Source organism: Magnolia sinica, chromosome 8 (assembly GCF_029962835.1).
Source record: "Magnolia sinica isolate HGM2019 chromosome 8, MsV1, whole genome shotgun sequence".
NCBI lineage: Eukaryota > Viridiplantae > Streptophyta > Magnoliopsida > Magnoliales > Magnoliaceae > Magnolia > Magnolia sinica.
In genome coordinates this window covers 26,953,522-26,967,596 of record NC_080580.1, presented here as the reverse complement: position 1 = coordinate 26,967,596, position 14,075 = coordinate 26,953,522, and the positions used below count along the sequence as shown (strand labels likewise).

The 14,075-nt window shown below is 39.2% G+C and overlaps 1 protein-coding gene across 1 annotated transcript; it reads left to right on the top strand.

The window, feature by feature from the left end:
- The first annotated feature begins 4,944 nt into the window (after window positions 1-4,944).
- On the top strand, window positions 4,945-13,101 carry LOC131253133 (small ribosomal subunit protein eS4z-like). Its single transcript, XM_058253966.1, has 5 exons — window positions 4,945-5,022; window positions 10,561-10,638; window positions 10,730-10,910; window positions 11,030-11,127; window positions 12,480-13,101. Exons 1-5 carry the CDS (start codon window positions 5,020-5,022, stop codon window positions 12,912-12,914), a joined length of 795 nt encoding a protein of 264 aa, XP_058109949.1. The 5' UTR covers window positions 4,945-5,019; the 3' UTR covers window positions 12,915-13,101.
- Window positions 13,102-14,075: the final 974 nt, after the last annotated feature.

Below are 14,075 nucleotides of genomic sequence, written 5' to 3'. Positions count from 1 at the left end.
TTTTATACACTTATGTTACGCTTTAGTCGCACTAACAACAGCCTTCAGTTGCAATTGAACATACCTTCGATGACACCGAACCTTCTTTTGGTTGCAGTCGAATTTCTCCAAAATAGATCTGAATTTATATCTCCATGAGGTCGCACCGAACTCTCCTTCAATGGCACCGGACATGGCTTCTATCACACCTAAGTGTCGAGTCAAATTAAGTTTGAAAATCACAACTTGTCGCTGGACTGTTCTGCGCACATTCGGTCAGACTGAACAAACCTTAGGTGAGACCAAACAATCTTTTATTTTTATTATGTACTTTGTATTTTTTTCAGTCATTTCTATCTCTTTCGCACTTGGTTTTCTTAGATATCTGATAATATAATTCTTCATTGATAACCTCCAAATCTCCAAACAAGATCATTCTTTGAGCATTAAATCTTCTCTTTAATCATTCTTTACATCTTAACTCTCCAAATCACATCGCATAACAAAACATACATAATTAGATTAATTAAACACATCTGTACTTATAGAACTAATGCATAATAAGGATGAAATATACAACATTTCACACTCAACATTACTAGCATTAGTAATTACACAAGTTTGATGAAATGCTTGATCAGTGTGCTTTTGCAAATGTTAGAAAATTGTTAGGTTATGTGAATTGAGTTTATGGTGCGTATTAGATTTGTATTGGCATACATTGGATTGTGATGACAATATATAGGTTATGTTATTGTACCTTTGTGGGTTATTGGTGTTATTGATATACGTTGGATTGTATTAAATAAGTTGAAGCGTGTTGATTCGCATGTATGTTTAATTAATATACTCTATTATGGTATTAAGTTATTTTATGATTATGATTATGTATTGAAAATATAAAATGTTGCTGTGTGGATCGAGCCCTGCAAATCTCTTAAGTGGATGACCCACTTTGAGTTGGCTATCCCAAACTTATATGGTCAACTGATGCTAAACACAGATAACCAACAGTAGTTAAAGCTACACGGGGTGCTTTGCACCTAGGGGTGCACACGGGTCGGTTCGGTCCGGATCTGGGGTGAAACTGGAACCGAACCGTTCCTAATGGTTCTAGAATATTCAGAACTGGAACCAGACCATTAGCACCCTAGAACCGAACTGGATCCGAATCGTTAAAACCGGTTCGGTTTTGGATCGGTTCCACGGTTCTAGGCTTTTTATAATCTAGCCCAATTACATCTTTTAGTTTATTATCTAGCCCATCTCCATTCATGTTGTGATCCATTTTGATGAATGGTTAAGATATTGTATAAGGTGTGGAAAAATACATTTATGGAAACAATCAAATGGTGCATTATAAACCATAAATCATGAGTCAAATATGGAAACAATCAAAGGGTTCTTGGTTCGGTTCCAGGTTCGGTTCTATGGATCGGATCCACGGTTCGGTTCTACGGATCAATTCACGGTTCGGTACGGTTCTATATACCCCCAAACCAAGAACCGAACCGATGTAATCGGTTCTTTGATTTTTGGAACCGGAACCGGAACCGCTGCACTCTAGAACCAGACCAAACCAGACCATTTGGTCGGTTCTGGTACGGTTCCACGGTTCTACCGGTTCAGTGTGCACCCCTATTTACACCCAATGCCAGTTTTGTCCATAGTCCCTCGTTGTTGATCAGATCAGTCTAATATATAGCTTGATTATTTTTATGTTTGGTAATTATATAACATTTAATAGAATTCGAGATACCACCATTATCTATGATTTAAGTCCATTTATAACCGTTAGTGTGTTATGATCCTACGAAGACTTATGGGCCATGCATGGTAGTATGAGACACCGTGCCGAGTTGTCGGCTTATACCGGGGTAACATACTTGCCACATTAGTAAAACATTAGGTGACGAGCCCATCATTTGGCGAAACATTGGGTGACAAGACTCTCCTCAGTGACCATTGAGCACAAATGAATGCCATGACCCTACTATGTTGTTAATGGTTTAGGGTGGCGTGCCTTCTATATATTTAGGTCTTAGGTTACCCTTGCCCTAATTGTGAATGTCCTTGGGCGACAGGTCCTATTATCAATATAATTAAGTTATAAGTTGGACTTATGAGTGACAAACTTATAACAAGATCAATGGACACTGGTGAGGGGTTGTTACATGTCGTTACGGGATACGTGGATCCATTTGACAACTTTTAATATAATGGAGATATCCTAGCTTTATTAACATTATGTTTGAATAAGGAATAATAATTACTTGGCTAATCATGTATATCATTGTGACAAACATTGTTGGGTTGTTTTGTGGGCCAACCATTGCACATATATTGACGTCCTCGCAAGTAACATCATTATTGTGGAAAGTTTATGTATGGAGGTCTTAGCTATGAGTTTCATCGGATTTGAATAGACTTCGCATTCGGGCCTTCATATGCTATCGCTTATATCAACCAAGCATACGATATGTTCTAGGTTTATAAAAGTTGTATGCTCTATAACTTTCTGGGTATTCAGAAATATGAGTAAATTATAGTTGTACATTTATCTCTCTCATATACATAAACACACCATTTGACTCAAGCAACCATCAAACGGTCCAACTTCAAACATCTAATGGGGCAACCCGGGGGGAAATTACCCACCAGCATCTACATTATTATTATGGGCCCGCCTTTGATGTGGACTATCCATTAAGTGGGCCTACATTAACATGAAGTCACCCATCATGTGGGGGCCACTTTTGATGTGGACAATCGATCATGTGTCTTCTTTAATACTTTGACATGCACTGTGAGAAAGAGCCTAGTTTGAAATGGAGAGCAAGAGTGAGAAAAGTTGAAAAGTAATATATTAAAAAGCTAAATAATTTTAGTATTATTATTATTAAGATAAGTAGCTTTCAGTATATAAGTTATTTTCATAGTTACATTTATTAAACTAATTTAATAGGGTCCTTACTCTTACCTGGGTGGTAGACTCCCAGGAGTTTCAACACCGGGTCTAGGGTTCAAGTACCCATCCGTGGTGAAATCCCACTGCGTGCATGTGTGGGCTGTGTGCGCGTGTGTATGTGTGTGGGGTGTGTGTGAAAAAAAAGGAAAAAAAAGCATTAAAAAAAACTAATTTTTTTAAAAAAAAACCTTAATAACTTAACATACCTTAACAAGCAACTTATTTGATAGTATCAAAGAGGTCATTAATCAATGTTAATGATTAGTTGGATACGAAGTCATTTTTAAGATATATAACATCAATTCAGGAGACTGCATTTGCATGTGGACGGCCCTCATTTACAAATCTTCTACATGCGTCCAATGGAATGAGGAAGCAGATTGCCTGGTGACCAAATAACTGGAGACGTGTTGGGATTTGATTCACCAAGCAATCCGTTTCCATGGAGAGATGGCTCTACCAATCCTTTATATCCCTTTACTACCTAAGCTCCATGGGCCCACCATGATCATGTGTTTTATCCACGCCGTCCATCTGTTTTACCCTCTCATCTTAGGGCACGACCCAAAAAGTGAAGCAGATCCATAGCTCAATTGCTACACACTGCAGGAAACATTGGGCACAATGATCGCCACCGTTGAAACCTTCTTGGGGCCCACCCTGATGTTTCATAAGGTCACATCCTGTGGCCCCAACAAGTTTTCAACGGCGGACATTTAATCTCCACTATTTCCTGTGGTGATCTCCACCTCAGCTTTGTATTTTTGTTTTTGTTTTTGTTTTTTTTCTTACACCCCCACACACTCAGGCTGGTGGAATTTCACCACCTATGGGTACCCGAACCCTTGACCGGGAGTTGAAACTCCTTAGAGTCTAGCACCCGGGGAGGAGTAAGGACCCAGCTTTATAATTTTGTTCTCATGCCCTAAGGTCTGGCAAAACGAACCCCCAGGTCCATAGCTCAACTGGCAGACTGAGTGGAGATACCTCGTTTCAACACTTAGGTCATGGTATCGATCCCTAGTGGGGGTGGCTAACATGGAGTGTGTGCACTGACATGGTGTGTACTAACAAGCTGACCCACGCCCCCCCCCGGGGGGAACGGATTGGCTACTCTCCCTGACACCAGCCAATGGCTGGTGGTCAGTGCTATGTGAGCCGCACGATGATGTATGTGTTTCATCCATTCCATCCATATGTTTTTACAGATCATTTTACAGTGTAACTACAAAAATGATATACATCCACTTCTCTAGTGGACCACATTATAGGAAACAGTGTTAAATGAGGGTCGACCATTAAAAACATTTTGGGGGCCATAAAAGTTTTGGATCAAGCTAATATTTGTTTTTTCTCTTCATCTGGGCCTGTATGACCTAATCAACATATTGGATGTCAAATAAACAGTATAGTGGGCCATAGGAGGATTTTAATGGTTGATATCCAATCGCTATTGTTTTCATGTGGTGTGGTCCACCTGAGATTTATATCCCTCTAATTTTTGGAATAAAGCAATAAAATAATCTGTAAAAATGTACGAACGGCATGGGTGAAATACATATATCATGGTGGGCCCACAGAGCACCGACCACTAGCCACGGAGCTGGTGTCAGGGGCAGTAGCCAATCCGTTCCCCCCCCCCACACGCACCCTCAAAAAAAAAAAAAAAAGTCTGGCAAAACGGATGGACGGTGTATAAAACACGAGTCCGGATCCTCTGTTATCAGGTTAACAGAGATTTCCTGATACCCTAATCCTCATTGGTCCACGTCACCCCTCACTAAAAAAATAAAAAAAATAAAAAACAGCTTCGGACGCCAAACCATTAGGGTAACAGGAATTCTCTGTTGACCCGATAACAGACGATCCCGACTCATAAAACACATATATCACGGTGGGCCGCATGGAGCTTGTGCCACGTCGTGCTCCGGGTATATATATATATATATAAACCGTCGGTAAGGGTTTTGGAGCCGAGAGAGAGAGAGAGAGAGAGAGAGAGAGGCACTCTCCCGAAGGCGCAGACCTCTCTATCCCGAAGGCGTAGACCTCTCTATCCTGAGGGCGTATAAATGGTCAGTTTCCTTCCCTTTCTTTCTTCTTCTTTCCAAACCCTAGTTTTTTTCTGGGGTTTTTGAAAAAAAAATAATCCTTCTCAGTTTCTTCTTCTTTTGTTTCATATCTCTTTAGAATGAAATGACTGAAATCACTATGGGTAGATATTCATATCTTTAGATTCGGAAGGAAAATGCAATTTTTATCGAAAAATCTCATGTGCGTGGGGGATTATACGCCGATGTATGGTGTATTTGAGTTTAGATTGGCGGTAAAAGAGCCGCTCTTTGGAATCTCGGAGTGATTTAGAACACGGGTGTGGGATGACATTGATATGTTCGTCGACAGATGCAGTGGCCATTTCTATGATTTAATACATTCGTCTCTGTGTATGCGCGTTTTAGTTCGTTATCCAGCACTCTATCCTTGTATATGTTGAGATCCGGACTATTCATCTGTTGGGCTCTTCTGAGGATGGTTTTCACAGTAGTTGGTTGATGCTATCTCTAGCTGCTGATTTGAGGACCTTTGCCGCACAGCATCTAACATCATTCGGACTTTTTCCCCAACCGTTTGCTTGTAGTCCTTGAAATTCCTGCAATTGGTGGCTTGATTGCTCTACCGGTGTGACTGAGGCACATGTCTTGTCCATGTTTATGGCCTTGTACATGAATGATGGGGTTTCCATAAATGCAAATGCAATGCCCATGTGTAAACAACAGATTGCTGGAAGCATAGGTGCAAGCTAGTTATTTTGAAGAAACAGACCCTACCGTAGATGGGTCACATCTCATAGATCAGAGAAGTTGGTTGCCTTGCATTTGCCCACATTTGATATTGGTGCCCACTGTTTGTACTTTTTCGTAAGGGTCGTTTGGATGCCCGTGTTTGGATGGCCTTTTTTGCCCGGAAATCATTTACAGCATTTACCCCCATCTCATTTACAGGCAAAAAAATTGGATTTCATTTACAGGCTCTCCATTACAGCCTAACGGCTATAAATGGAAAGATTGACTCTCCATTTACAGGACTTAAACAATTTACAAGCTATCCATTCCAAACACAAACAATTATTTACCTGTAAATCATTTACAGCTTAAAGCCAAACAGGTCAGGCTGTAAATAATTTACACCTGTAAGTCATTTACAACTTAAAACCATTTATAGGCATCCAAACAACCCCTAAGGGCCCACTAGTAATCATTGAAAAAGTGTATTTAAAGGCGCTAGGCACTTCCTAGGCACGATGGAATGCTCGAGGTGTGTAGGTGCTTGTCTGAAGATTGCAAGCGCAATTTTTTAGAACTTTATTTTAATATTATATATGTTATGTGTAGATACATATTGATTTTTTAGTAGTTTTAACTCTAGAATTAATTTTAACACAATGAAATAAAACTTATTGTAAAATTATTATGTATTTTATTTACAGTTATATTAGACCCCATTTCTAAAAACTTGTATTTACTTAAGCATTCTAATGAATCGACAAAACCCTAAAATTTCAAAAATTTCCAATTTACAAGACCTAGAAACCAGTTTAACAAATATTGCAGTGGTTTAGAAAGTCTCAAGATAATATCGTGAAAATAAAGTACATGATATTAACACGAGCTTTTCAAAATACAGTAGAATTTAGAAGACTGCTCCTTTTTTTTTTTTAAATAAAAATAAAATTGTGATAATATCACGATATTAATGGGAAAGTGGTGAGAGCTTGAAGGAATTTGTAATATAAATATCTATTTAAATGTTAAAATTATTTATTAAAATATTATTGTAAATTAATAAATAATTTTAACATTTAAATAGATATTTATATTACAAATTCCTTTAGGTTCTCACTACTTAAAAAAAAAAAATATTTTAAAATGTTTTTATCTTTGGCGAGATTTTCCTGATAATAATCGCAAGAAATATCTCAAAATTTGAAATTCTCCTAAGAAATTTCTAAGCCATGAAATTACCGAGAATGAGATTTGTCACCGCAGAATCCAATTTCATAAAATTCCCATTTTCTCTAAGCTCAAAATCCTTTTTTTAAGAACTTTGCTCAAAACCTCATATCCCCAATTTTCCTAAATTCCCCAATTCTAAACTGTAATGTTCCAATTTCCATAAATCCTAACCCTGAATTCCTTGATTTCTTTGACTCCCCCAAATTCCCCAACCCAAAATCCTAAATTTGCTAAAATCCTGAAAATTACCAGACACCGAAACTCCAAATTTCAATATCCCAAAATTTGTAACCTATTTTCCAATTTCCCTAAAATTCCAAATTAGTTTTCTATCTCTACTATGGCACAAATGGAAACTCTAATTGGTTTTAGGGAGCCCAATGTAGTGCTTAAAACACAAATAGAAGAAAGAAATCAAGAAATCATCTCATGAGTTTATGAAAAATCTAAGAAATTTGGAAGAGGAGGTATTTTTCATAAATCAAAACTTTGATATAAAAGAAATGGGCAAAATGTGCTCAAAGTAGGTTTATAAGACGGCTTTCCACCCTTAGCGAGGTACCAAAAGGTTATGTCACAACATTATGTAGGTGACAATGGGGCACAACTAGGTGCCATGCCTTGGGGGTGAGGAGAGGCATTCATGGCCCAAACCCCTAGGTGCACGCCTAGAGAAGGCCTTGGATTACACTGCCTTGAAGTTCTTCTAATTTGTGGCTTGATCATATGTTATTGGTGTGACTTCTGGGTTACATGATCTACGTCACAGCCATGGTATGGTCTAGTAGATGAACAATTGGATCTCGCGCATACTGCATACCATCCATGAACATCCAAGAAATGGGCCCTACTATTAATTTTTTGGAGTATTCATTGATGGATTGTATCCTAGAAACCAGTGGTCACTTGGTCCTGGAAGCTGATTGGAGGACTTCTAGCCTCATTGAATATTGAATATTTTTTAAATTTCTACTGTACACCTATAATCCTTAAAACTCCCCAACTAGTGTGAACTTGGGGGCATGCAACATCTTTCAGAACTGCAGTAGGGACTGCAGAGGAACAGTAGGATTGTACATCCACATCATCAATGCATAAATAGGATGCCTGGTAACTTATGTAGGTAAATATGAGCTACAACACAATAGGATTTTTCTTATCACGAGTTAATGTTCTATCTCATTTATTGGCATTATCTGATTGTATGCTTTGTATTTGGTAGTTCAACTTTAGATTTGTCATAGCTGTTTTTATCTAGTAAATTTTCAACAGGACTCAACATGTACAATTATTGTACCCAACAACTCATTTTTTAATGCCTTACGAAGTTCAATTTCAAGGGCATGTTGCTTGTAGAAAGGACTTTTATTTTAAATTAGCCTACAACATGTTTTTGGTGATTTCTTTTAGTACACCAGCTCTTAATTCTGACTATATTTGGGATTTCATGTCTTAATTTTGAATATGTGGGATTTAATGCATTACACACACACACACACACACGCACACGCACACACACAACTTCTTGAGAACTCTCTCACGTGATATAAGCCCAAAATCTGAATGGTCCACATGATGCAGCACCCCATGAAACCCTCAGCGCCTAACTTTTACCTTGATCCAAAACTTTGGTGGGCCATGGCAAAAGGAAATAGCTTTTTCCTCCCTTGATTTGCCTCTCTCTTTGCTACGGCCCACCAGAGTTTTGGATCAGGTTGAAAGTTGGTTCCTATGGGTTTCATGGGGTGCCACATCACATGGACCGTTCGGATTTTGAGCGCATGGCACGTGTGCAAAGGTGCGCAGGTGAGCATGACTCTCTCTCTCTCTCTCTCTCTCTCTATATATATATATATATATATATATTATAACTGTGCATTTCGGTAGTTTGTTAGTATGTTCTTGTAAAAATTGGATGAGAAGTGCTTTCGAAGTTCAATTTTCTTGGGTAAAATTTAAAGTTCCTGTGTGTGTGTGTTTGTGTGTGTGTGTGTATAGTTGTACATTTAGTCTCTGCGTGACAATGTTTTAGATGTAAGAGGCTAACTCCTTATCCTTCAGAGGAAAAACTTTTTGATGCATTTACATATCACCTCTGATTCCCATGGGTCCAGTAACCCACTGATTGCGTATCAAGTGATGATGGGTTGTATTATGCTTTGGCATAGAAGCACAAGTCACACTTCCGCACTGATTTGTTCATCTGTTGATCTATATTGTCCACATTAAGGGCCCCTCTGTGGATGGTCATAGCTTAAAAATGCACTGATAAGATGGCATTCTTTTTTTTTCTTTTTCTTTTATTTTTACACCCACCCACCCACCCACCCACATGGGCACTCGATCCCATGATCTGAGTGTTGAAATAGAGTCTGTGAGCCATGGAGCTGGACTCACTGATTAGATGGCATTTACGTTGCTGAGTCTGGACCATTTTCCTTTTAAGTGTTCATTCGACTCCAATTGATCAGATGGTCAAGACTCCTTTAGTTTGATTATGTCCGCAATGGGCCCCTAAGTTGTTAGAGTATCATTGGATTCCTCTTTAAGAATACTGTGTCTATTGTTGATATAGGGATAATTCATTGGCTTTCCGGGTATCATGTATGTGTATGGCATACCTGGAGCATCCTTGATATTGTTTTCCAAATTCTATAGCCTTGAGATTAGAGGGGGCGAGGCCTGGGATTCAAAAGGTTCCTAGGAAATTTGTATGCCTCAAAAGTATGGAGCTTCATCCCAACAGATGAAACTCAGTTTCCATTAATTTCATTTCCATTCTCGCTGGACAACTTCATCCATTCTAAGTTAATGGAAACACATTTGAATCTTAAGGAGTTTTGAGGGGCTATTAAAATAATCAACATAAAAGGAAACTGCATTCCTTCCTCTGATTGCTCTTGAATTTGCACATGGCACCCCACGCTTAAGCACTCTACCAGTTATTGTTCTTTTGTTTATTTAATCACATCTTTTGCTTGATTTGTTGAATATTCACCGGTGCCTTCATGATCCATAGCAGAGTCTTTACCTGTTTCATTGTGTGCTCTGGATTTCTGAAATTTTAATTGTTTAGTTATCTATAAATAAAGAGTAGTATTTTCTTAGCTCTTCAGCAATCATAGATCACAAGATTGAGGAGACAAGTGATGGTAGCTTGACTAAGGTGGGCCTTGTCAAGGATATTGGTGAGGGCTTGACATGGTCTGTCATGTTGGATGTTCACACCCTTCAACCATACCCACATTGGCCAATCAGCAGTTATTTAATGGTGTCCAAGCGAAGGAGATGGGGCGGCTGTGCAAAGGATTGTGGTTTTATGATTTTTGAGATGCCTTTCGTTAATCTTAATGTTACACTTATTTTGGTCGGGTAGGCGATGGCATCCGATAGCATCCATTAGGTTTGTTCGGATTGGATTGAAAATTGCTCCGGTGCATGATATTGTGTGCAAGGCGCATTATGTCTACTGTTTTTGAATTAGGTTTCCTTCATGAAATGTACACATGGACTTTACTTTGTTGCTCCATTTATTCCTTGTTTTGTAGCTTTATTGTGGTTGCTAAATCTTTTTTGCTCATATCATTTTTCTTAATTCAGGCTAGAGGACTGAAGAAACATTTGAAGAGGCTCAATGCCCCAAAGCATTGGATGCTCGACAAACTTGGTGGTGCATTTGTAAGTAAAGAATTTTCTTTTGTTGTGTTGTTCTGTGTGGTCATTCGCCATCTTTAGTAGCTCTATTTGTATAATCCGATGGCTTTTGCAGGCCCCCAAGCCATCGTCCGGTCCTCATAAAGCCAGGGAATGCTTGCCTCTGATTCTCATCCTACGTAACAAGCTGAAATATGCTCTTACGTACCGTGAAGTAATCTCAATTTTGATGCAAAGGCATGTTTTGATCGACGGAAAGGTTAAGACTGATAAGACGTATCCTGCAGGCTTCATGGGTATGCTGACTAAGCTTTCTTTATTTTTAGTTGGTTCTGTTTGATATTCAATTGGTACTCGGATACTTTTATCCACCTGCTTGTTGGATCCTAACAATTGCCATTTGAGGTTATTGCAGATGTCGTCTCTATTCCGAAAACAAATGAGAATTTCAGACTCCTTTACGACACTAAGGGTCGCTTCCGTCTACACACAATTAAGGATGAAGAGGCTAAGGTCAGTATGTGGCATTTTAATGAATCAAGTATAGTGCGTTGAGGTTAAAATTGCCATTCGAGTTCCAAGGATGCATTATTCTGGAATCACAGAACTGCCATTCATAAAAATGCGAACACCAAGGTTTTAGAAAAAAAAATAAAGTCCACAAAAGAGCTGTCTGTGGCCTGAAGCTTTTGCGGATTCATTTCTCACAACATTTTGCTTCTCCTGTCCAAATTGGCTGTTTCATTCTTTCAGAAATTTAAAATTCTGCAGGGCACAGAGTTTCATTAACTAGGGTACTGTTTAAGTGCTTGTGAAATCAATGATGGAGATGTGCTGAGTTCAATGGATTTGTTTGTTGTGACCTAACACTATCATTAGCTCTATGTGATCACTATTTTATTTTCTTGTAGTCTTTTGATTCTCTTGTCCAAATTGGCTGTTGTGTTCTTCATTGTCTTAATCATATAACCCTTATCCCTACTCATTGGGGTCAGCTACATGAATCGTGTTCTGCCATTCCACTCTATCAAGGACCATATCCTCTGTTGTGTTCCTTTAAAAGTAAATCCTCCGGGGGACACTGTTGGATTAATTAGCTGAAGATACTGTTCAAGTGCTTTCTAAAGTATTGATAAAGGTTTGCTGGCTTCGATGCTGTTTTTTAATCATTATTAATGACCTAACTCTAATAGTAGCTACGTGTGGATGGCTATTTAAGTCATTATGGGTGCATTTGGGATGACTATGGCAGTGCCACTGCTGCAAATACGTGTGCATTTGGATGCACTATCGAATTGTAACTGCAATTATTAGTCTAGTAAAGCGGAAATAACCAAATTGTAATTTCCTTCAATAGGCATTCATATCGAGTCATCCACAGCTAAGGATCGCTCAACATTTAATGTGAAAGAAATATGACCGTAATTTGGATCTCTCTCTCTCTCTCAAAAAAAAAAGAAAAAAAAAAAAAGAAAAGAAAAGAAAGAAAGATGAAGAAAAAAGACTGCAATTTGGGTGGCTACTGTTGGGCAGATCATATTCTACAAACCAACAAACCATCCCAGCTCAACCGTTGAAGCACTTTGACTGAGGGTGTAATTTATGGTGCAAAAGATAAATTTGAAACAAGCATAGCCGTAGATCTGGGTATACACCAACAAATAGAGAATAAGGCACAGGATTTACATATTTCATTGCTAGATTTACTTTTTGAGAATCATGTTCTCAAATTCCCCAAATTGGGAAATCAACTTGCTAAAAATATCATGAAATTCATGATAATTCAGTGATTAATCAGTCTTAACTTGCAGTACATTGGAAAACCTGATGGATAAGCCTGTTATGATTGTGTGTTTTCTCTGCAGTTCAAGCTCTGCAAGGTCAGGTCAGTGCAATTTGGACAGAAGGGCATTCCTTACCTCAACACCTATGATGGGCGGACTATCCGCTATCCAGACCCACTCATCAGGGCCAACGACACCATCAAGCTTGACCTTGAGACCTATAAAATCGTTGACTTCATCAAGTTTGATGTTGGGAATGTGGTCATGGTGACAGGCGGCAGGAACAGGGGACGTGTCGGTGTTATCAAGAGCAGGGAGAAGCATAAGGGCACCTTTGAGACCATCCACGTTCAGGATGCCACCGGCCATGAGTTTGCAACCCGCCTAGGGAACGTGTTCACCATCGGCAAGGGGACAAAGCCGTGGGTCTCCCTGCCCAAGGGCAAGGGTATCAAGCTCTCCATCATTGAAGAGGCCAGGAAGCGCCTTGCAGCTGCATCTGCCACCACTGCATAGGAACAGCTCTACAGGTAATACCATATTTTAGAGCTATGGACTTTCATAGACGGTCTCGTCTTCAGGAATGCGGTTCTACTCTCTACACAAGGCTAATTGAATTATAATCTCATCAGAATCTAGGTGTTGCATGTATGACACCAATGAATTTTTGTAGTTTAAGCTGTTTCAAACATATTTTCTTCCACATGTTTGTTTTTACTAAATAGTACCCTCTAAGCTTGTCCACGGTCCAAGCTGCTGCTTCGTGATTCTATCGGCAGTTTTAATATTTCTCAATTTACCCCAATCCAAACATGCCCTAAGCTGCATCCAGACGCATGGGACGTGGACAATCTGATCTATTGATCTATACTGTTCATTAGGTCTAACCCACATTTCAAGGGTTACCATCATTTTATCAATGGTCTTAAATATGAAGGTCAAAATCATTTACACGTCTGAGTAACAGTTTTGAAAAAGGATGGCTATAGAAAATAACGCCAAATTAAGAATGATTTGGATTGTTTGGTTAGTGTGATATTTTGTCATGGTGGCCCATGAAGTGTCTTCTAAAACTCAAATGGACTGTTCAGATTTGATCGACTGGAGCCCGTCCTTTTTTTTTTTTTGGTTAGCTTGTTAGTACACCCACACTTCACTGTTTAGCCACCCCCACTGGGGAATCGATGCCAAGACCTCTGTGTTGAAATGAGGTTATCTTTCACTCAGTCTACCACGGTCAAGCTCATGGGAACTCCCCATGAGGTCGAGCTGTGTGGCCCCCACCATGATGTATGTCGAACATCTACTCCATCAGTCAGATGCACCATTCCATAGTGGGCCCAGGGCTTAAAAACCAAGTCATTCCTTGACTTGTGTAGGCCACACTACATACAAAAGTTGAGAGGGGTTACCCTCCATTGAAACATTCATAATCATTTTTTGGGCCCACCATGATGTGGTTCGCAAATTCACCCCATCCATTATGTGTGTCCCACTTGGATGAGGTGACCGACCATCCAAGTTTCAGGTGGGCCCCACCAAGTGCTTTTATATGTTTTAGGCATGTCTTCACGTGATTTTAGATGGTGGTATGGCCCACTGGAGTTCCATATATGGCTGATTTTTGGAATATCCCATAATTTAAAGGGGACCCAACAAACACTAACACACATCATG

What these genes read in the sequence shown, in the direction of transcription:
- LOC131253133 (XM_058253966.1), top strand. An exon ending in ACAAACTTGGTGGTGCATTT is followed by an intron (nt 10,639 to 10,729) that starts GTAAGTAAAGAA and finishes TGGCTTTTGCAG; the next exon opens with GCCCCCAAGCCATCGTCCGG. An exon ending in GTATCCTGCAGGCTTCATGG is followed by an intron (nt 10,911 to 11,029) that starts GTATGCTGACTA and finishes AGGTTATTGCAG; the next exon opens with ATGTCGTCTCTATTCCGAAA.